The sequence below is a fragment of the Eurytemora carolleeae genome, unplaced genomic scaffold, assembly GCF_000591075.1.
Source record: "Eurytemora carolleeae unplaced genomic scaffold, Eaff_2.0 scaffold928, whole genome shotgun sequence".
Taxonomy (NCBI): domain Eukaryota; kingdom Metazoa; phylum Arthropoda; class Copepoda; order Calanoida; family Temoridae; genus Eurytemora; species Eurytemora carolleeae.
In genome coordinates, this window is record NW_019396814.1 from 36,035 (window position 1) to 59,848 (window position 23,814).

Here is a 23,814-nt window from a genome sequence, read left to right on the forward strand (position 1 = left end):
CGACATTCAGAGGCCGGACTTAAAGAATTTAGGCCGCGGCTTAAATTTAAGCCGGACTCAAATATGGTTGGTTCCACTTAAAGTTGTATTGATTTTTTCAAGATTTCAGCTGGCTCTCATTAGAAACCGGTTTTGGGGGATTTGAGACACTGATTGATTGCATTTAGGATACTTTTCTGGATACACACTTAAGATTAACAAAAAGAGAAGATCAAGCATTACTCTCTAAATCGACAACTGTAAAGTTTTCAGCTATATTTTCTCTTTCTTACTTTGTATTTACTTGCAAAATAAATAGATATTCTAAAAGTTTTAGTATTTAATCCTGAATTCAGTACTTGCTCGGACAAAGAATGTAGTTCTGTTTTCTGCAATGACAAGGTACAATTATAGAAAAACAAATTGATGAATTAAGTAAAACTTTCCTCGCAATATAATTTGCCGTTAAAACAATGATTTCAAGCATAAAGCCTCTTTGCAAAGCTGGCCACGCCCGATTGACAAAGATACCCTTGAAACCTTTATCTGATTAATAATGCGGAAGATATTGTCGTTTTTCTAGAGAAACCAGAATTACGCTTTTTACCACCTTTTGGCCAACCAAGTTTTTTAACTGTCCCTGAGGAAAAGTGAGAAAGTATCATCCCGCTCTAAGAAGTTTATGTGAAAAAAGTAAAAAAAAATTATTTTTAAATTTTTCTTTTATATTAAATGCATATTTTTCTAAATTTGTTTGAAGAATTTAAAACCTAAGATTCATGCATTATATTTTGCAGATTATGAAACATTATTTAAGATCAAAATGTCTTTGATGTGTTCAATCCAAATGCATAAATTCACAAAATTTCAGAAGAAAAAACCTTCAAAGATATAAGAGCTTTCCAAAGCTAATTTGAAAATAAAATTTGAAATGTTTATATAGGTTTCCTCTAATGGAAAATTATCCCTAAGCATATTTAATTCATCCTATCTTGATTCCATTTCAATAATTTGAATTTATTCAAATCAATTTCTGAATTCCAGTTTAAATCTACATAATGAAATATAGGATTTGTCGCCATAAAATTAAAGATTTCTTAAAATCGTGTTTTAAGTGTCTTAGAGAAACTTAATAATTTCTTTTCTAAATATGATTTAAAGTAATTTCGAATCTAATTTGAAGTTTTTAAAATTTTACATTTGCCGGGTCAGAATTATTTCTTGATAACAGAGCCGTGTTCAAAACTACGTTGCAAAAAGTTCGTTAGCAGAGCCGTGTTCAAAACTACTTTGTAAAAAGTTATTTAGCATAGCCGTGTTCAAAACTACGTTGCAAAAAGTTCGTNCTGATATGATATAATAGTATTATTCACACAATTTTATTGTAGTTTTCAATGCAGTAAGAAGGTTTTCTTTAGACCCTGGGGAACTCCTATATCTTTCCTAGGATTTAATATAGAATAATTTATAGAAAATTTCAGGGCAATATCATCTTAACACATTGGCTGTAGCCTAGCATTTTAACCCTTGATATGCTGGGTTGGTGGTGGATGGGGGGGATGTGTTTTAAATGTTTCTATTTATGAAGAAAAAAATATGATACAGTGAGAACCAGAAAACTGTGGAATAGGAGAACGATATTTAAGTAATATATAATTGTGTATTTAATGTTGTATAACACAGCGCAAAGATTTACTAGTGACTAGTGTAAACTTGAATCTAAATGTTGTCTCTCTGAATCTCATTGTATTACAAGTGGCCGAATATAAAGAATTTGAGCGGCGGTTTAAATTTAAGTTGCGGTTTAAATATGGTTGGTTCCTCTTAAAATTGTATCAAATGTTTCAAGATTTTAGCCGGCGTTGAATTTAAACCGGATTTTGGCGGATTTAAACCGCCGCTCAAATTCTTTAAATTCGGCCATAGGTTATTTAACTTTTGAATGGTTTTGACTTTTTAAAAGATTTCTTTAAAATATGGAATGGTTAAATTAAATCAAACTGCATATAGTTATACTGTGCTTCTGTAGTATGCACCGATACCAATCTTATCTAAGAATATAGATATAGGAAAAAAATAAACTCTCATTGCCTTTCGATTTTTTTGGTGACGAAAAACACGAACCTTAAATTACTGTCTATCACGATATGCATGAATGCATTAAATAATTAAATAAATGTGTCTCTAGGGTCGTTGTGAGGAGGAGAATGAAGGCCCTGTCTGCCATTGCAAGGTATGAGAAATGTAATTATCTACTTATCAGCATGTATAGGTAGCTAAACTATACATTTAAAACTCTTTACTAATAAATGACAGAAGGAGATGTTGGCCTAACCAAGTTTGACAGAACCGTTAAATCCAAGTGGTACGTTCCGGTACCGGTGTCCTTCATGGAGAACCTACCCTGCATGGAGAGCCTATAACCTACCCCCAATGTGTTTTAGCCATTTTAATGGAATAATTAGAAGCCATTTCAAAACATTTAAGATAATTAGTTAGTTAATTAATGAGGCAAAATTGATGCCGAATTTTTTTATTTTTAATTATTTTTAACATCTTTTTCCATGTTCTTATATTCTATTTTCAAAAATATAGAATTTAAGATTTTTAGATCCATTTAAAAAAAAGTTTTTAAGAAAAAATATGAAATAAAAGTAAAGGATAAAGTCATTTTGAGCATTTTATTCAGAAGTGATAAGAGGGTTCATTTTATCTTAATATAAATTCGCTAAAACTGGGAACACAACAAAAAATATTTTCTAAAAAACTTGAACCTTCTTGATAATGAAATAAACGTTTTTCCAAAACCGTCATAGAACTGGAAACCAAAATAATAATGTTATAAATTGTTAAATGTTTTTATTTAATAAGGTTAATAATTGTATGTACTTTTACATCTTGATATCTCGTGCTACCTGAATTTGAATAAAAAATGTGCTAAATTGTCATGAAATCTACTAGTTTTCCAATAAAGTTGAATTTGAATAGTCGACTCCAAAACAGTTTTTTTATATTTTATGCATAATGGTGTAAACCTTTGTAACAAAATTAGATTCTATGATTTAATAGAATGCATAGTTTTAAGGATACAATTGGGTTTGAAAATAAATATATATGGAAATTAAAAAACTAGAGTGTGTGGTAAAAACTTAGATTCTTTATTGAACTAACGGGTCAAAGTTTAGATTTGAAGGTAAAGTATCTGCAAAATGGAGGGATCAGTCTGTAAACGACCAATATGTAGAATTCGAAAGAAAATTGATCAGATTATCCAATCATCATAAATTTAGTTTAATTTTATATTTCACAATTCTCTGCATCAATCATCAAAACTAGGGTAGAGGGGGGGGGGGGGGCATGGAGGATATAATGCACAGTTTGTTAAATAAAAGAAATCATATTTTTTAGAAAAGAATGGAATTGAGTGTTTGCCACTAACGCTGATTTTTTAATCCCCATATCCTTGCAACTTAATGTCATAGACCTTAGATATTTCAAACTATGATTTCTGTTAGACTAAAAAATAAAAGTTTGAAATATCAAACGTTTACACCAGCAGGTTGCAAGGATGTCGGGATTATAAAATTAGAGTTACATTTACAATTCTTTTAACATATTATTGGTCAAATTTAAGAATAAGAAGTTAGTTTTGAACCAGCAATCAAAACTAGATACCGGAGAGGAATTGTGGAAACCGGCGAGTGATTGCGGAAACCGGAGAGGGATTGTGGAACATGAAGGAGTATGGAATAAATAGAGCATGCAACTCTTTGATTTGCGAATCACTAGAAATTACGTTGATTATAGTATTGTATTAATTGTTTTGTTCTAGGACGGATACTCCGGGACTAGATGTGAACTTGAACCTGGATATGGTGAATATCTAGGAGAAGAATGTAACCAATACGAGGACTGTAAACCCTGCTCAGGAGATTGTAGAGTTCCAGACTTTACTGGAGATTCATTCCTAGTCCTTCCATTGCAGGTTAGATTTATTTCTAGTCCTTCTTTTGCAGGTCAGATTTATTCCTAGTCCTTCCATTAAAGGTCAGATTTATTCCTAGTCCTAAGACATCATTGGTGTACATCTTTTGATGTGGATCTCTTGCTAGGATTGGGCAAGCAAACTATTAAACACCCCTACCCCCTACCCGTCCTCCCCCCTTTTCATTTAAAATGTTCATCAACTTTAAACACGAAAGGTTATTGATTTTAACCGCAATTGAATTTTTCAAATAATAAAAAAGTTGATTTAGTTCTTTAAAAGCTATTAAAATTAGTTTTTTGTTCAAGTAGTTTGAATATTTTAAGTTAAATTAGAGACTGAGTCGATCTAGGATTTATTTATAATTAGAAAACTTTTTAATTAGTAATTAGACTAGGAAACTTGCAGAAATCTAAATTTCTAAAAAAATACTTTTAAAGATTAATACTAATGGTTTAAACATCCTTGACTAGTAGCGCTTAATTGTAAAGCTAGTAAAAAGAAGTGGTATTCAGGGATGTATATTAATTCTGATACTCATATTTTAGCACTTTTTAGAATCATATTTTTCTCTCAAATTCACAACTGAAGTCCGAAAATACTTTGAAGAAGAATATTTTTGGATTTTAGTAGTATAATGGTACGTGTTGGTGCCCTAAAAAGGATAACTTCAAGGTCCCCTAAGAGTTTTTAAAAGCATTTCTTTTAGTGTTTTTTGTTTTTTGTAAAATTTTGTTTTTTTGAAGATGCAAATATTTTCTTCTTCCTCTATCCCTTTTTCCCTTCTCCCTTTCCCCTTTTCCCATCCCTCTTCTCCCTTTACACTTCCCTCTTTCCCCTTTAGACTTCCCTCTTTCCCCTTTTCCCATTCCCTTCTTCCTTTTTCCCCTTTCTCTTCATTATTTCCCCAAAACCCAATGAAAGCTCGTATTTTTGCCCCGGGCAAACAGAGAAATATACACATTTGGACTGGTATCATAATTTTTCTGTAAATTAGTTGGGTTCAAGTTCGTATTTATTTAGTTGGGTTAAAGTTCGTATTTATTTAGTTGGGATCAAGTTAGTATTTATTTAGTTGGGTTCAAGTTCGTATTTATTTAGTTGGGTTCAAGTTCGTATTTATTTAGTTGGGATCAAGTTAGTATTTATTTAGTTGGGTTCAAGTTCGTATTTATTTAGTTGGGTCTAAGTTTTTATTTATTTAGTTGGGTTTAAGTTTGTATTTATTTAGTTGGGTTCAAGCTCGTATTTATGTAGTTGGGTTCAAGTTCGTATTTATTTAGTCGGGTTCAAGTTCGTATTTATGTAGTTGGGTTCAAGTTCGTATTTATTTAGTTGAGTTCAAGTTTGTATTTAAAATGAACGTTGGGTTCAAGTTCGTATTCAAAATGAACGTCTACATTATATATATTGTATTTCATTGCAAATGGAATACAAAGTGACTCAAAAATAGACACTCTAATTTTCTGATTCATTTATCATTGCATCCGGATTTTGTAGAACCTTTATATTTTAATCTTAGATTTCTGTTAGATCAAGAAGCAACCATTAGGTTGCAAAGATATGATTAAATAATTTAATTTTGTGGAAGGGGTTCAGTTTTTGACCGACAAAAATTAAAAATCAACGTTTAATATAAAATTTACCAGATTTTTTTTTAGCTTTTTATCATTTTTTCTATAAAATATAGTATTTACGCGTACACACCCTTTAACTCATTAAATCGGTGCAATGTTATTGTTTGTGGTTGACTTCAATGTTTACTTTAAGTTAATGAGATGCCTTTCATAAATACTATTCTAATAATCTTATTTCAGGAAGAGGATTAAAATAGCGCATATAGGTCTCATTGNTAAAAAAAAATCGTGGATTTTCAAAATTTTAAAAAATTTAATGAAGATCGAATTTTGATGGAGACAAATATTTAAAATTTTGATCATTCATAATTACGATGTACACAAAGAGAAAATGTTCACAATTAATTTAGAAGATGGGCGCGAAGCGCCCTCTAAGGCTAGTTTATGTATATTAGAATATATATTCTTTTGGTCTAATTGACATATATTAGAAAATATAAATATATACTGTTAGTCTAATTTATGTATATTAGAACATATATATTCTGTTGGTATAATTGATATAAATTAGAAGACATAAATATTACTGTTACTCTAATTTATATTTATTAGAATATATATTCTTTTGGTCTAATTGATATATATTAGAATATATAAAGAAATACTGTTAGTCTAATTTATGTATATTAGAATATATATTCTGTTGGTTTGATTGTTATAAATTTGAATATACAAATATATACTGTTAGTCTAATTTATGTATATTAGAATATATATTCTGTTGGTCTGATTGCTATATATTAGAATATATATTCTGTTGGTCTAATTGTATACCAGAATATATAAATATATACTGTTGGTCTAATTGTATACCAGAATATATAAATATGTACTGTTGGTCTGAACAATGCAGTACGATCCATTGAAATGATTTTTATCTGATTTGTTTACATTTCTAGCTTGTAGACCTAATTAGAACGTGCTACGTTTGTACTCCATAATTAGGCATTTGATCATTTGCCATTTGATATTTTGATATTTTTGCCTCGGACATACAAACAAACAAACAGAGATTACTACTTTCTATATGTAAATAAACTGTTGGTCTAATTGATGTACCAGAATATCTAAATATGTACTGATGGTCTAATTGATATACCAGAATATTTAAATATATACTGTTGGTCTAATTTGATATACCAGAATATATAAATATATACTGTTGGTCTAATTGATATACCAGAATATATAAAATTAAAGCTAACCCTTGAAGTTTGGTTTCCGACAGTTTAATTAGTTTAGAATTAGTATAAACAGGACCAGAAGTCTGCACGAACAAGTTTGACAATACATTTTTAATTAATTTTTTTTAATCTTCTCTTTTCGTAAATCACGAGCACATTTAATGCATGAAAGGGACTGATGACGTAACTTAAAGTTACCCTTCATTAAAGGGACTGTAAAGGAAAAATGAAAGGGGGTGTAGGCTGAAACCTGAGAATCTCAGGAGTTGAACGATACATATAAGACATCTATCTGATGTTCTTGTCTCGAGAAATGACAAAAAACTGTGTCAAAATTATACCAAAACTTTAAAGGGGCTGTAATCGTAATTTCAATTGACCCTCCATGCTACAAAAAAAATGCATAAGAAATATTGTTTGCGAAACCTACAGAGCTCATACTGGGGATATTTTTTAAATATTAGAAATTTTTTAAGTTCCTGATCTTTTCAAATTTAATTCACTTTTTTCATGTATAATTATGATAGAGGAAATATTACACTTTCCTTTGAACTGTTTTTTTACTATTTCAGTCGAGAAACCCGTTCTAAACAGTATATTCTAAATGTACCATTGAAAAATAAGTTGCATTATTTTCCTAGTTATACGCTTTCAAAAATATGGGATAACCTTAGTCTTACTCTTAAGAGAATCTCAACTTTCAATACTTTTCAGAAATATCTTAAAAAAGCTATCTTAGATTCATTTAAATGAAGTTTTTTAAAAATTCTCCTAGATATACTCTCTTCAATCTTTCATTTTACAAGATGGGTGTTGTTCTTAAGCCCCTGGTCTTTGATCCTCTTCAACTCCTGATCTGGGTTTCCCCTTACTTGTTGTATGATCTCACGCCGTCATGTTTTCTTTAAGGATCTGGATCTGGCATTCAAACAGCTATGCTAGCTTTATCCTTTTGCTATTCTAAATATAAGAAAATATAATTCAGTTAAAACATTGTAACTATATATATATATATATATGTTTTTCATTTTCTGACAATTTTTAAATTCAACTTATATTTAGCAATTTAAGCAATTATTGTTATTCTGCAAAGATGTGCAATGCCCGATTCACAACGATACGCTTTAAACCTGAATCTGACCAAAGATGTGAAGATAACGTCGTTTTTCTGATTCAAAAAGTGTTTATTTCTGCGAGTGTCTCCATTCACTTAGTTTCAGTAGAAGTAAATATTTCCTTTTAATGTTTAATGTTCCGATATAAGGATTCATCTCTAATTGGATAATGAGAAAGATTGAAAGATAGATGATACCGCCATGCAATTTCTATTGGTTCAGAATAGACACCAAACACCTGACTGAACCCTGATTGGATCAGGCGCTAATGGAATCGCATACAAGTGTGCATTGCTTCTTATAAACAAGAAAATAAACCGCAAATAAAAAACAGTTTGAAAAAAAACGGAGTTCTAGTGCAGACTTTTTTACCTAAAATCTAATAATTGGCAATTAAAGGCCCATCAATGAAAGTGGCGTGCATAGTATATTAACATGTATATTATTATTCTATTCTAATCTTTACTCAGAAATATTTTGAGAGAGTATCCTTGCAGAATCAGCAATTATGCATTTAACTTTTTTCAATTGAAATTACTTCGAATCACGTTTTTATCAGAATGATATTAAAAGTATATTTCTAGGGAAGTATGGCTCGGGAGTTCACGCTTGAAGTTTGGGTTTTGGTTCGTTCTTTAAACGGATGCATTCTCTACAGTGGGGCCAGCCATACAGGAACATTTCAAGCTTCATAATATAATTTTGTAAAATCTTAAAAACCAAAATTAATTAATTTAGGCTTTTCTTTTCTACAAAGGAATTAAGTTTTTACAAACTCTAATTTTCTTATCCTTATTTTTTTGCAACACAATGTCGTTGATCAAATAATCTAAGGTCAAAATATCAAAGGTTTGCGCCATCAGGTTGCAAATATATGGAGGTTAGAATATTTGAGTTTGTGGCAAAAACTTTATTCATTTACAATACAAGTGTGGACTGTATTTATCCGGAGAAATAAAATAGAACAGTCTCCGGGAAAATTGGTTTATTTGATAAGCCCGTAACTCACTGGATCTTCCATAATATTTTCCAAGATTTGAGTAAAAGTATTAAAAACAGAACAAGAAATTCTTCCTCTTTGTGAGGTAAAAATGAAAAGTTTAAATGTTAAATTGGTTCCCAGGGAATGGAGATTTCTTCTCTCTCAACGTGATGAATGGATTTACTTTATTCTCCTAACTGGTATCATTATTATTATTGTTAATATTTAGGCCGGTTACCTTGAATACCTGGCATAAGGTTAGAATATCTAGGAAGGATTCTCGTGGAGAACTGCAGGTTTGTAAACCATCTATAATAAATATCATCTGGGATCAAAAATTTTGTATTTAAAATCTTTAAATTTAATTATTTTTGCACCATTCGGGATTCTTGGACATTGCACTTTATTCACGCTTTCACGTAAAAGTCGACAATGATTTTGCCATTTCTTTCTTTCAGCTGATGCTAGAAACAATTGCATCAGATTTAAAGTAAACGTGTCTCAGGAGCCAGCCACAAAAAGTATGTGAGATTGTTTTTGAGGTAAAATGAAAGGCAAAGGCGCTGCGATACTTCAAAGTCGACCCAGTCGAGAACATTTTTGAAACTTTTTATAGCAGTCTGCAGGATTAATTGTGGTATGATTCTGGATAAATATAATTTCTAGAAAACAAATATTGCATAACTTGTTATTGGAAACATACTCTTGTTTATGATGTATTTTTGATTATTCCTCAACAGACACCAGCTGGAAAGGTTTAACAGGCCCTAGTCTGTATACTGCACAATATTTCTTCTAACCATAATCATATTTTATATCCATAAAGAAATTAATTTGTTGTCCCAATCTCCCTATATTGTTGGAACCCAATGTCGTAGACCTAAGATATTTCAAACCTTGAAGATTTTATAATCTAAGTTTGAAATTTTAAAGGTTGTAAAGTTATAGGAATTTGAAAATTTGAGTTTGTGGCAAAGACAAAATTTTGATTTAAACATTTAAACAATAAACTTGTTATGAATTATAAATGAGCCTGAGTGAAAAACTTTTCTTCAGCAAGGGTCTATAATTTGCAGAATTACAATTACCCACCCCACTTGCCCCAACCTCGGAGAGACGGGGGGGGATTGACTAGATACAGATGACTAAAGGACAGGAATTTGCTGTAGAAAGAAAAATGTCCAGACTGCAAGGACGAAAGGGTGAAAAGATGAATGTATTTTATCAAGTTTCTCCGTCCTTGGCAAATTATCCTTGTGTTCTGAAGCCGAAACTATTCTTAATCCCATCAGAAACTATTCTTAATCCCATCAGAAACTATTCTTAATCCCATCAGAAACTATTCTTAATCCCATCAGAAATTGCAAATCCGTATTTTTGATAATGGATTAGGAATTATTTCGTTTGGATATCTTTATAAACACATAAGACCGATATCAGAGGACATAAAAAATCTGCTTCTTTGGGTAAATTAAGTATCAGGAAATACAACTGATTTTTACAGATCTGATTCTTGTAAAAGATTGAATAGCGAGAAAACTATCCTGAGATGGAATTTAAAGAATTTGAGCCGCGGTTTAAATCCGCCAAAACCCGGTTTAAATTAAGCGCCGGCTTAAATCTTGAAACATTGGATACAATTTTAAGTGGAACCAACCATATTTAAGCCGCCGCTCAAATTCTTTAAATTCGGCCACAGGTTATGTGTTCATCTATCGTAAAGTGTTTAAATATGTTCTAATATATACTTAAACATTTATATTTAAAAACAGTGACAAAAATTGACAAGCTTCGTTTAGTTTAGTGATCACTCACTAAACTATTAAAAAAAGGTACAATTTTTAAAGAAAACCTATTCCGATGATCTAAAAATGAAACATATGTCAGTAATTTAGAAGAGTAATTTTCTTTTAGTCTAATATATGTATTTTAAGATACAAGAATACGATACAAGAATACAATATAAGAATATGATACGATACAAGAATATGCTACGATATAAGATTATGACATGATACAAGAATACGATACAAGGATATGATATAATACTTTAGCATTATATGACGTTTAACAAACCTAAAATTAATGGAATACAGAGAAGTAATTCTTATTATTATTTGACACTTACACTTACTTTAAATAAAACTATATACTATGGAGAGGACCTAGAAATTGTAAGTGAGAGAAAATTGCTGGGCTTAAGGTATGCCAATCTTGAGCCAAAATATAAGATTAAATTTAAATTGGTTAAACATTGTTCATCTTAAGTCAAATAAAACGAATTACTGTCCTTCAAAGACTTCAAATCTAAACCCAACCCCACCCCTCCCCTTTATCATCCAACATAAAGCTATTCATTTTAACTTTTTTCAAATATTTTTTAATCTTGTGCGTTCTATTTTTAAAAATTTCCTAATTCCAACTAAAAAAGAATTTAAAAGTAAAAATGAAGTAAAAGCTTACGAATTACACCACGTTTCAGTAAGGAATAAAGAATTAACTTTTAGTCACAAACTTAATTTTTATAATTCCTATATCTTTGCAGCTTTATGGTGTACACTTTTAATATATGATACTGAAACTATTTGATTTAACAGAATTCACAGTTTGAAATATCAAAGGCCTGCGACAGGGTTGCAGAGATATAGGAATTACAAAAATTAAGTTTTCTACAAGAAGAACTCAGTTCAATTTGATTTGAAATTTTAAACCAAATTGTGTGTTCAATTTCAAAAAATTTTACACGTGGGTCATTACTGCAATGAAAAGTTGCACACTTCAAACTAACCTGCAGGAGGAGAAGGTCACATTTAATTGACATTACTGTTACGACTTTGTGACTCCGTTTCTCCTCTAGTTCTGATTTTACGCAGCAGTTTAAGAACAATAAATTTACTCGATTATATATTTTAATTTCAAAATATGTTTGTTCTTCTCAAAAGCTCTTTAATAAGTGGATTTGTAATAAAAAACAAGATTAAAATTTTACTTGAATTTTACTTTAGTTTGACGTGTGCATACATTTTATAGATTTGGTTGACTTTAAAGTGTCACTTTGATTTACCTCACTTACTCACACACACTTTGACATGTACATGTTAAACTTTTTCGATTTTTTAAATTTGAATTTGGAAAACTTTAATCATATTCTTGCTTGTTTGTGCTGTAACATTTTAGAAAAGCCGCTCTTAAATAAAAATCATCACTATTTAGCAAAAGCTTTTATGTTTGCAGAGCTGAACACTTTAGAATTGGAGAGATAACTTGATCGTTTATTCTAAATATCCACTTTGGAAACTTTAAATTTTATTGTTAATCCTCTTTTTTGGATATCCCTGCTGGATTTCGACCAAAGACAGTTTTCTTGTTGATTGGGCGCGCAAAATTTTAAAATTTCTCGGCAGTCTGATTGGTTGGTAGGAGTCTCTAATCAACACTCTGATTGGTTGGTAGAGTTTCAATCAACACTCTGATTGGTTGAATTTTATACACTTTCCAGCATACAAATAAAGATAAAATAAATCTTGAGATTAATAAAAAGAGGAGATTAAGTAATTATCTCAATATCCACAATTCTCAAGGTTTCAGCGGAGTTGAGATTACGTTGACAGTCCCTGTAGATATTCACATAATCTATAAATTAAAGTTGAGAAAGTTTTAAGTTTAATTTTATTCCAATCAATGATGAAAAGTTATGTGGAAGGATTCCTCACTCAACTTCTTAAATCGAGAAATTATTCTCCAAAGTTTATGATTGCAATCTACTTTAGAAATCCTTTTATCTCAATTTAAAAATTGCATCTTACATAAGTTATTTAACGAGTTCAAATTTGGATCTGCTCTAAAACAAATGATATTTAAAGAACCAAATATTTTTACTGAAAAAGTATTGCATTTAATTTTTGCAAATTTTCTATTAATGTGTAATCAACATTCTCAATTATTAACGGCCATAGACCTTCCTTAATCTATATAGTCGTCATGAGAGAAATAAACCACAAAATAGACTTTCATTGGATACAAACAAAAGAAATATGAAAGATATACATTTACTTTTTTGTTTAGTTTTTGGTACTTTTTAAAATATTTTTTTTCGGAGAAACCCTCTTTTTAATAATCTCTCTCTTAAAAAAAATCTTAAATTACAGTTGAACTCGGACCCGGCGATATCAGCGAGCTCGCCACCGCCGATGACAGAACTAAATCTTGGCGGTAATCTCTTTGTTGGCGGTTTCAGGTGCTCAAATTAGAACAAAATAGTTAAGAAAAAATTATATTATGAAAAAGTGTATCTTTGATATGTCCCAATGATACCAATCAGTGGGGGAGGGGAATCATGAGGTCTCAACTAATTTTTTATCTATTAAAGTGTTTTTAGATCTATTTAAAATAAAATAAGTATTATTCTACGAAATGTGATCAAAAATAAATTTCAGAGATCTGAGTCAAGTTAATCCTGATTCCGGAGTTCTCCGACCTCTAGACGGTGCTGTTCAACGGATAATCCTGAAGAATGAAGTTCTAACCAACCTGGTCGGGTTGAGTTCGGAGAACCGGCAGCTCCGGGTCTACCACGGAGCACCATGTCAGAGACATAGATGTGAAAACGGCGGATCTTGTGTTCCCCATTTTAGAACTGCTCTGTGCGCCTGCGCGCCAGGGTTTTCGGGGAAACACTGTGATACTGTAGTCTACTAACACATTTATCTTTAAGAAAACCTTGTTAAGTTAAAATCTTCTTCTGTCTAGGTTTACAAGGTTTTAGGTTTCAAGATACACATTGTCAACCTTCACTATCATGAATACTTAACTAGTCCAACACAATCATATCAAAACTCATGGAATATCATATTTTCTGTTTTCACCATTTGTTATCGTTCTATTTATACCACTACATTGACAAACAAGTTGCTACGGTTCCAAAAACCAAGAGAATACAGAACCAATAATATAAATACTAGTGCCTCTAGTTTGGAACCAAGAACTTTGAAACAGAACCATGGATTCCGTATTGTAGAACCTTTAATATAAAGTGTTCCATTTCGGCAAGAACGTGGAACCTTTACCATAGAACCTTTTCTTATAGAATCTTTATTTATCATTAAATAGAATGATGTACTTCATTGTAAGAGTTAGTTTACCGATTCACACAAGTACTCTATAGAATTGAAAATAGAATATAAGATTAAGTTAACGAAGAGCCTAGAACTCCGAAGTTAGAATATAGGAATCCATGCTGCAATAACTTAGATATTAATAGTTTCATAAGTTTAAATATGCTGATAGAATTAGCGAAGTATTAGAATTAAATCTTTTAAAACACCCAACATACAAATTATTTCATTTAGTTGCAGCTTTATTTTAAACATATTATAAAATTTCTCATGTTTTTAAAATTTTCTAATCCAGAAACTTTTGTCAAGGAGTTTAACTTCAGTGGTCGGCATTTATATCAATACAATAAAGACGACTTTTTATTTAAGTTTTTATTTTTTTATTTAAAAAATTACAAGTAATCAAAACTAAGCTTTAATTTAATACCTTGATTATGTGCACATGTACATGCATACGTGCGATTTAAACGCTCGTTTGAAATCACAAGTTGTCTTCATTGTATTGATATATACGATGACGACTGTAACTTACTCCTTGCAGTTGCCTGCGTGAAAAGAATGTGTTTATGTGAAATCCTATCATTCAAAATTTCTGTGCTGAGAAGATGTCTACACGGGTTGTGAAAAGAGTTGATTCTTTGCCGCAAACTCTGATTTTCTAATCCCTATATCTTTAAAACCCAATGTCGTAAATCTTTAATATTTCAAACTTAGATTATTTGATCCAACATAATTCATAGTTTGAAATATCAAAGGTCTACCACATTGGAATCCAAAGATATAGGGATTAGAAAATCAAACTTTGTTACAAAGACTCAATTCCTTTAATAACAACCATATCAAGATTTACATAAATATCTCGGGAATTTAAATGGTAAATTTTTGTATTGCCCCCCTCCTCCCTCCTCTCTAGATAACATCTACCAAGATTGTCATGGGAGTTTTGGGCGAAACTGAAATAATTAACATCATTGCTATTTAAACGGTAATTATATATTCTTTTTAGTTTTTAGTTCACAGTAAATTTTATTAGATCTTTATCAGATGTAGCCTGGAGAATGTTATAGATTCTTTTGTTAAAATTGCAAATAGTTTACAGCAGCGTTTCGGATCCGGATCCGGTCGGATCCGTATCATTTGGTCGGATCCGGATCCGGATCCGTATCAGGAAACGTTGATATGGATCCGGGTAGCGCCACAAATTAACCAAAACCATGGAATAAATAAATCAAAATGGTTCGTAAATGTATTATTTACATGACGAAAATTTTTCAAAATTATCTTTAATAATTTAATGTTTACATTTATATAATAGTAATGACGACATTTTTAACTTTAGGATTACTCAGCGGCAAATGCTCACATGGCGCAAATTTCAAATATATAAAGTATTCATTTTTAAAAGATGAACGTGATCGGAACAAGCTAGGGCTGAATTAGACTATATTAATTATTAAAGTTACCTCGGATCCGGATCCGGATCCGTATCAGAGTCAGGATCCGGATCCATCATCGCGGATCCGCGGATCCGGATCCGCATCAAAATGATACGGATCCGAAACACTGGTTTACAGAACAATAATTGTAATTACAAGGTTTATCTTAGTGATTTTTAAAAAAGATAAAGGAAAGCTGTTTTCCATCCACTTTATTCACTAGTCGATTTCATTTTGTTTTGTTGAAATGTTGGTAAAAAATGGCAATTGAAACTTTATTAATGAAGAATGTAGAAGTTTAATTATTTAAATAATTACCACTGTTAAAGTTTAGATTTGTACCGTAGCGCACACTTTGCACAGCTTGTTGTACACCATAAACCCTGTTGTTTACAATTTTTATATCTCAGGCTGTGAATGTATTTACTTCTGTATAAATAATATTATTTTGTTAAACTTCTTTTCTCTTTCTACAACACACGCTAAATATTAAATTACTCCGACTCCAGATATGATATGCATAAGCATATATGTGCCATATCTTTGTATACAGTTAAAGTGTTCAAGTTGAAAATTAATAAAAGAGAATGAGTTTAACCAGTCGTGGCTGGTTCACCTGACTTCGATCTTCACTTTTCCTGAGGTACAAATAAGGGGATGACCAAAGTTGGAGTTTTTAAGTAACCAATTGAATCTGATTCAAATAAATGGTTCCATATTCTGTTATTAAACACATGAACCTGAGAATTGAATCATTAAAGGCAACATCTTAAATGTATATAAAGTTTCGTTTTAAAGTCGTTTTTGGGTTTCTCTCTATTCAATCTTTAGTCAAAGGTTTACAGTACACGGCTAGTATGCTTTGAGTCTAGGATGAGTAACATAATCTAATATTTTGCCCTACACACCAGAGCCTGCAACTTAAAATAAAGAATCTGTATTGAACTGAGAAACATAAACCCAGTTTTGAGAAAAAGTTTTATATCGAAACCGAGTCTATAGAGTTTAGAGAGCACACAATTTCCTTGTAGAACTTGACCCAAGTTATCTCCAGACCAAAATATGCTGAATATTCCCGGTTTCGCATTTTAAAGTTGCTGGTTCAGCAGGAAAAGAGAAGGAGTTCAATCAGCATTGTACTTTTATTTTCTCATTGTTAAACAATTTGTTGATTTACATAAAAGTGTATAATTGTTAAACAAATTTGTAACCGTTTATAAAATAAATTTTGAAATGTTTTTTTTTTTCTTTCAAACGGCTGAGGGGACTGAGATGAAAAGAACAATCAAAAGATTTTTTTTTATTTTTTGAAGTTTTATGAATACTTTAAATCTTCAACCATGGAAATAAAACTTATTTTAAACGAATGTTACAAGAGTAAAAAATTGGTTAATTTTAAAAAAATTCGTAAGTTATTTAATTTAAAAAATGTATTTTAATGTTAGTATGATATTAAAAACTGCATTACTGTACAAAAAGGCAAATTTCTTTGTAAACGGAAAGAAAAGTTCATGTTCATGAATTAACAAGATATGGCGTAGAAATAATTATAAAAGATCAGATAGATCATTTTCTCGTTCACAATTCATCTTTCAATAGATCGTTTTTCAATTCAATTAATCTTTCAAAAAACCTTTTTTTTTAGCTAATTACACTTCCAATAGAAAATTTTACAATTCAATTCATCTTTCAAGAGATCATTTTTCTAATGAATTTCTTCTTTCAAGAGATCAATTTCTTTTTCAAGATATCATTTACTTCTTTCCAGAGATCAACTTTATAATTTTTTGCATTTTTCAGTAGAACTTTTTCCTGTTCAACTCATCTTTCAAGAGATCATTTTCTAGTTTAATTAATCACTCAAAAGATCATCTTACAGTTCAATTAATCTTTCAATATCTCATTTTTTGTTGAAATTAATCTTTCAATAAATCATTTTTTGCTGAAATTCATCTTTCAATAGATCATTTTTTGTTTAAATTCATCTTTCAATAGATCATTTTTTGTTTAAATTTATCTTTCAATAGATCATTTTTTGTTTAAAATCATCTATTAATAGATAATTTTTTGTTTAAATTCATTTTTCAATAGATAATTTTTTGTTTGAATTCATCGTTCAATAGATCCCAGCTAGATTCATTTTTAATCATTGTTTAATTAAATTAATTTTCCAGCAGATCATTTTTTAATTTAATTTTTCTGTAAACAGATTATTTTACTTCCTTATAACCACAGACATGAACAATGAACATGGTTACAAATCATAAGAGCGCTGCAGGAATCGATGAACTCTTCAGACACCATCTCGAGTATACGGGGGTGCATCTTATTCACATAGTACAGTCCTCCTCAACAATAGTAGGACATCTTACCAGGAACCAGTTTTATCTGTAGGTGGACTGAATGTCATAAACAGTCCTCCTCAACAATAGTAGGACATCTAACCAGGAACCAGTTTTATCTGTAGGTGGACTGAATGTCATAAACAGTCCTCCTCAACAATAGTAGGACATCTAACCAGGAACCAGTTTTATCTGTAGGTGGACTGAATGTCATAAATTAAATCAAAGTTTTAAGACGACTTTCAACTCGTCTTGCTACTGTCATGTTTCGTGGGACACCCTGTAGCTCTAACCAAATGTGTACTGTGTACTGTAAAAGTGCACAACTGAGGCCGTTCCTTCCATAAATTACATTGGTCGACAACTTGACGTCTCTTACATGGTCGTTAAGTGTGCGGAGAAATTATCTATCTATCAGATAAGAATTTAGCATGAGACATCTAGCGGCCAAAATATNGCCGTGAGGCCGTTCCTTCCTTATACTAAATTGGTCGACAACTTGGCGTCTTCTATATTGGTCGTCAAGTGTACTGAGAAATTATCTATCTATCAGATAAGAATTTAGCATGAGACATCTAGCGGCCAAAATATCGTCCCCAAAGTACGTGAACTACACTACCAATATAGATAAATCTGTACTTATTGGACAGGCAACAATAAACAAGTTAACACCTATGAAATGTTTACTGTTTAGACAGCATCTTTGAACATTTAAACACCTTATAAATCTTTGCGTTTTGGACAGGCAACAGTAAACACGTACACGCGGGCTAGCTACTGCAGTAAATGAAGTACAGTTGTAAAATATCTTTACTTATTACGCGGGATACTTTAAAGAAGTACATTTACAAGTACACAAATGTAATAAAATTGTACTGTTACTACACACGTGACACACATGGTAAAACTGTCAGAGAGATGTTTGTGCGAGGATCACTAGGACAAAATGGAATCCAATAATGATATTTATTGTAAAAATGTCGATTGCATTTCTACCACTGGACAGCAACAGGAGGCCAGGGACTGAAACTTGAGATAATACAAACTAGGTTTCTGAATTCTGGAAGCCAGAGGTCCCGTTCATTTAAAAATTGCATGATACGAACCAGTGCAAAGATACCGGTTTAGTCTTTACCGTACCGGCCCGTCTAGTGTACCCAGTATGTGGATGACCCAACGCGTTATACGCAGCAGAACTAGGCAGGTTAAACTATACTGAGGTAGCAACATTGTAAAAAATACAACTTAACTAAGGTGGTAGGTGATTATATCAATATAATGAAGACGACTTTGGATTTCAATTTTGATTTATATCAAGCTTTTAAACAGAATGGATACACAAAACATGGAAACATAGAGGTGCTGTCAATTGAAAAGCTTCTCTATATTCACTTGTAAATTTAGAATTTGAAAAAAAGCTTGTTAACAATTGAAACTTGAATAAAAAAGTCGTCTTCATTGTATGGATATAATTGTCTAGCACCTAGAGTTTATCATTTGTGTATTACAGAAAGAGAAAGCTTATTTTTTCCTGGTCATATGGATTTCAAAAGTCTAAACATGTGATATTATTAATCTACATTCTTTAATATGGAAAATTCAGTAAAAAAGCATATTTATTAGTTTTTACTCCAACCGATTTAGGAAAGACTATTGTTGTAAGCCTTTTAAATATTACCTGGAGACTATTTGATATAACCAACTTTATAGCTGAAATACGGGGTGTTCCACCGTCCCACGAAACTTATAACATTTGGAGAAAAGTGTAAAATGTCTTCTCCCATATTGTTTCAGTTGTTTGATACCAAGGAGATTAATTAAATCTGAGTTTGTGGAAAGAACTCGCTTTCCTCCCTATTCGTACACATTTTATATAAAATGTGTTAAGAAAAAAATTTCTGATTAGAATTCAAAATAACAGTTTATGATCAGAACGGTTTTTAACTATTGATCTGATTATGCCTTCTTTATTTTGCATTTGGGGCTGTTTTATGTTTCGAGGTTTTTCTTTCTCTATATATATATAAAAGACAAGTTGCGAACAAAAGTTCAAGGTCCATAAATAATTTACTTTTGTAATCATAAAGTTGAATGGACTAATCAACAAGTAGAAATCTTTTATCCAAATAGTATTCAGTTCTTGACAGCTGGATTAATATTTCTAAGGGAGTTCTATATTTGCAGTTTAGGATTTGTTTTCTTTAAAATACCGATATTTCTGCACTACAATGAGACCCATACAGCTAAGGAATAGAAAGAAGCCAATTGTCCTGAATACTTTCCATTAAAATAATAACTTATTATTCCTCCTATTCCAGTTTCATGGGGGTCCCACTGTAGATCAAATAAACACTAACGGAGAAAATTTTAATCTATCTATATATAAATTTGGCTTGTCTGTCTTTGTGTTTGTCTGTTTGTTTGTATCCAATAAACGTCAAAACGGCTGAACCGATCGGGCCCAATTTTTTTGTGGGACCTCACGGAGCCCCAGGGAAGGTTTATGAATGATCAAAATTTCAAATATTTGTCTCCATCAAAATTCGATCTTCATTAAATTTTTGAAAATTTTGAAAATCCACGAAATTTGTTGTAAAAATCCGCGCATTATTTTTGTTTTGTTTTACGATGTACACAAAGAGAACATGTTCACAATTAATTTAGAAGAGGCTAGTATCTTTAAATTATATCATTGTTATGTCGTTTTTCATGAATTCATTGTTTATATTGTACAGATTGTAATGCAAAATATAAAATAGAACCTAAAAATAAACAGTTATAACTGGAAAACAATAGAGAAGGCAGACGACATAATTGCAATACTTCTTGCATTTGATGTTTTCACTTAGCAAACAGTTTTAATAGACACCAAAGAAAATAATTAATCTATATATAAATTTGGCTTGTCTGTTTGTCTGTTTGTTTGTATCCAATAAACGTCAAAACGGCTGAACCGATCGGGCCCAAATTTATTGTGGGACATCACGTGACCATAGGGAAGGTTTATGAATGATAAAAAATTTTAAAAAATGTGTTTTAAAGGTTTTAAATTTTGTAAAAAAAATTTAAGTTCTTGAAAATCCGCGAACATGTTCATAATTTAAATGAAAGATGGGCGCGAAGCGCCCTAAAAGCCTAGAAAGAAGGGCGCGAAGCCTTCAAGCTGTGACATCCGTCTTGTGTTTACATTACCGCCCAGAAACAGTACAGTACAAAAGATGATGTACACCTTTGAAAACCTTACATTAAAACCTTGAGTGTTTACACTGCAGAATTGTCTCATATTGAGCTTTTTATAGTAATTTGGGTCTAAAAGTAGTCTTCCTATTTTAGAGATTTATTGTTATCACTATTTTATATTTTCTATGAAGAAATTGAATTTTTGCACAACAAACTAAAATTTTCAAATCCCTATAGCTTGCAACCTGGTGGTGTAAACTTTTATTATTACAAACTTAGATTATTTGATATAGTAGAATTAAAAATAAAAATATGTAAGGTCTACGACACTGTTGCTAAAAACAGGGAGTCGAAAACTAGAGTTTGCGGCAAAAACTCAAATCGGTTGCATTACTCCTTTCATAAAATCGGTTTTCAACATTGGGTTTTATACCAATACTCTTGTTTCGATCTCAAGGATCCCTACATCCAAGCAATAAATAATATACTCTATAAAATGATCTTTATTAAAGCTAAAAAGTTTAATTAAAACCGAGCACAATAGTTTCTACTTCAGAGCTTTCTGTATTTTAATTTCATGAGTTGGATCTCCTTTCAGAGCTTTAACAACCAGTACTCCATCAGCTGCAAGGTTGGAGCTAACATTCTCAGGATGGGTCCCTTCAGGAATAGTGTACTTTCTCTTAAATTGTCGGCGGAGAACTCTTTTCCCGTCCTTACTCGTCTCCTCGTGCAGTCCTTCAACTGTAACAGCTCCGTGCTCTACATGGACATGGAGTTCGTCAGGACGGTAGTGAGAGGTGTCCAGGCTCACCTCAAGCTCAGTATCAGTATCCTTTATTAAAGGTGAAACTATCTCATCAACATATTTAATGTTTCTTTTTTGACAATTCTAAAACAGTTTGAATTACAGTAAAAACATCCGCTTTAAATCTGTAAGGTTTTTTTTACGATTGGATTATTTCGATATTTTGATATCCAAAGTTATATTATCACGAAATTTTCTTTTTTGCTTACAGTACGTTGAATTTATCTACAGAAAAAAAGCAATTATTAAAAGAGTTTAAAGACAGTTGTTTTATATTAGATAAAACTTGTTAAGTGGTTAAAGTTTTTCACCCATCCCTTGATCCTGATCACATCATGATCATGTCCGGACTTGAATATATTCAACTGTTCAAGCTCGTTCTGGTCTAGAGAGGCGAGCATCCATTTACGAGGAAACATCCAGCTCTGATCGTATCTATTTACTCCAGTATTAGAGGGAACTAGACCCCTCTCCGCAGTTCCCTCTATCCCCTCATTCAACAAAATATTATCCCTCATGCATCTCATCTGTCTGAAATCCTACAACCAGATTTTATGAACAGTGTAAGGTACGCTGGTATCCATATAAAATAACAACCTTTAATGTATTGAGTTTCAAAGTAGTCTTATGCACGGGTAGTGTAGAACTTAATCCAAGATATTAATTCAAAAAGCAATAATAGATAGTAAGCATCTGCTGAAAGCTACACTAAAAAATGTATTAAACCAGCTGGGTCCATATAATTTCATCTGATCAATCCCAAATGTACGTTGATTGATTGATATTAGGGGCAGAAATAAACCATGTTGTTATTGTAAACAATTTGGGATCAGAATTGGAATTATATGGCCACCCCTGGTATCGAACGTGATTATGCAATCTTCCTTAATAAAAAACATATGTTGAACAAAGTCAAAATTGGTCGTTAATTGTAAAACTTTGATTAAATATTTTGAAATTGACATTGGAAAAGAATAAACAACAGTTACAACTACGAGTTAAGACTACGCGGGGTTCAAATAATTTTCATAAAATCTGTTCCCTGATCCATCTTCTTCCAGACGTCCCTAGACTCTTTAAACATGGACTTCTTAACCTGGTCGAAGTCCTCCCAATTCTCCCTGAAATGCGGGTCCTCGAAGAACATGTTGCGGACGGTTGTAGGAACCCTGCTCGGTACACTCACCTAGTGTTAAAAAAACTTTTAATTAAGACTTCAAACATTTCAAAAATAAGAAACATTTAGACTCACCACGTTCTTGCTTTTAGGCATCTTGGTGTCAATACGTTTCCACTAGTGAGATATAGTGCTAACTGCTGTTGAACTGCTGATAATTTGTTTAAACGTGGGATTTTATGCAAATCATTGTTTACTAACAATGTGCAGTACATCGTATACTATTTGAATTTAAAACCGTACTGCAAGTTGTGACCTGACATAAAAAAATGCAAATGTAAACAAATATAAGGCAAAAATTTTGACGGGTTACTAAAAACAAAATTAACAGATGAAAATAATTTCACTATAAAGATTATTTTGATATTCATAAAAAGTATGGTCACCACCGGATATCTAGGAGAAATTAAGCTAATCCGTAGGTCTTCCTGAGGATTTGCGGATTTATATAAAACAGACAATGAAAAATCTTTACAAAATAAAATAAAAACGATTTTTTTCCTTTTTCATTGCAAATCCAGGTACCAGTGCAGTGAGTTGGGCAGATTTTCAGAAATTACATTGACATTTCCTTTAAACAAAAAAAATCTGGAAAAAATCATTGTTGTATATTCTGCTATTATATAAAACTTTAAGTTTGGCCGGATAGAATATTCCTAAGTTTATAAAATGTTTGAATATTTATCAACAAATCCGCCAAATTGAGTTGCAGGAAGTGACCTGAAAATTGGTAAAGTAAAATGAAGACCCAGGATATGCATTTTCCAATTTTTCTCTGCTGTGGTGGAATCCGTTCTTCGTAATTTTCTTAGAATCAGTATTAGAAAATATGTTTTCTCAATTAAGGGTTGTATTTGAGTAAAAATGAGGATAAT

General features: G+C 31.4%; 2 protein-coding genes and 2 long non-coding RNA genes across 4 annotated transcripts; 3 read left to right on the top strand and 1 right to left on the bottom strand.

Moving 5' to 3' along the window:
• The first annotated feature begins 287 nt into the window (after positions 1–287).
• On the top strand, positions 288–8,570 carry LOC111708964 (uncharacterized). Its single transcript, XR_002766763.1, has 4 exons — positions 288–381; positions 2,168–2,212; positions 3,812–3,964; positions 8,485–8,570. It is a non-coding gene; the product is annotated as an uncharacterized LOC111708964 (long non-coding RNA).
• Positions 8,571–9,026: 456 nt separating this feature from the next.
• On the top strand, positions 9,027–14,209 carry LOC111708959 (pikachurin-like). The gene is made up of 4 exons (XM_023482486.1): positions 9,027–9,049; positions 9,112–9,178; positions 13,031–13,119; positions 13,319–14,209. Exons 1-4 carry the CDS (start codon positions 9,027–9,029, stop codon positions 13,578–13,580), a joined length of 441 nt encoding a protein of 146 aa, XP_023338254.1. The 3' UTR covers positions 13,581–14,209.
• A 1,055-nt stretch (positions 14,210–15,264) lies between these two features.
• LOC111708967 (uncharacterized) lies at positions 15,265–16,670 on the top strand. The gene is made up of 2 exons (XR_002766764.1): positions 15,265–16,269; positions 16,539–16,670. It is a non-coding gene; the product is annotated as an uncharacterized LOC111708967 (long non-coding RNA).
• Positions 16,671–21,439: 4,769 nt separating this feature from the next.
• LOC111708968 (uncharacterized) lies at positions 21,440–23,120 on the bottom strand. The gene is made up of 4 exons (XM_023482496.1): positions 23,015–23,120; positions 22,805–22,948; positions 22,080–22,301; positions 21,440–21,789 (listed from the first exon to the last, which is right to left on the bottom strand). The coding sequence occupies exons 1-4, from the start codon at positions 23,033–23,035 to the stop codon at positions 21,502–21,504; spliced, it is 675 nt and encodes a 224-aa protein (XP_023338264.1). The 5' UTR covers positions 23,036–23,120; the 3' UTR covers positions 21,440–21,501.
• Between the last annotated feature and the right edge of the window lie 694 nt (positions 23,121–23,814).

Coding starts and splice junctions, on each gene's coding strand:
- LOC111708968 (XM_023482496.1), bottom strand. CDS start 23,035: ATGCCTAAAAGCAAGAACGTG. Junction 22,949..23,014: donor TGCCTAAAAGCAAGAACGTG/GTGAGTCTAAAT, acceptor TTTTAACACTAG/GTGAGTGTACCGAGCAGGGT. Junction 22,302..22,804: donor TCTGGAAGAAGATGGATCAG/GGAACAGATTTT, acceptor ATCTGGTTGTAG/GATTTCAGACAGATGAGATG.
- LOC111708959 (XM_023482486.1), top strand. CDS start 9,027: ATGGAGATTTCTTCTCTCTCAAC. Junction 9,050..9,111: donor GAGATTTCTTCTCTCTCAAC/GTGATGAATGGA, acceptor GTTAATATTTAG/GCCGGTTACCTTGAATACCT. Junction 13,120..13,318: donor CTCTTTGTTGGCGGTTTCAG/GTGCTCAAATTA, acceptor AATAAATTTCAG/AGATCTGAGTCAAGTTAATC.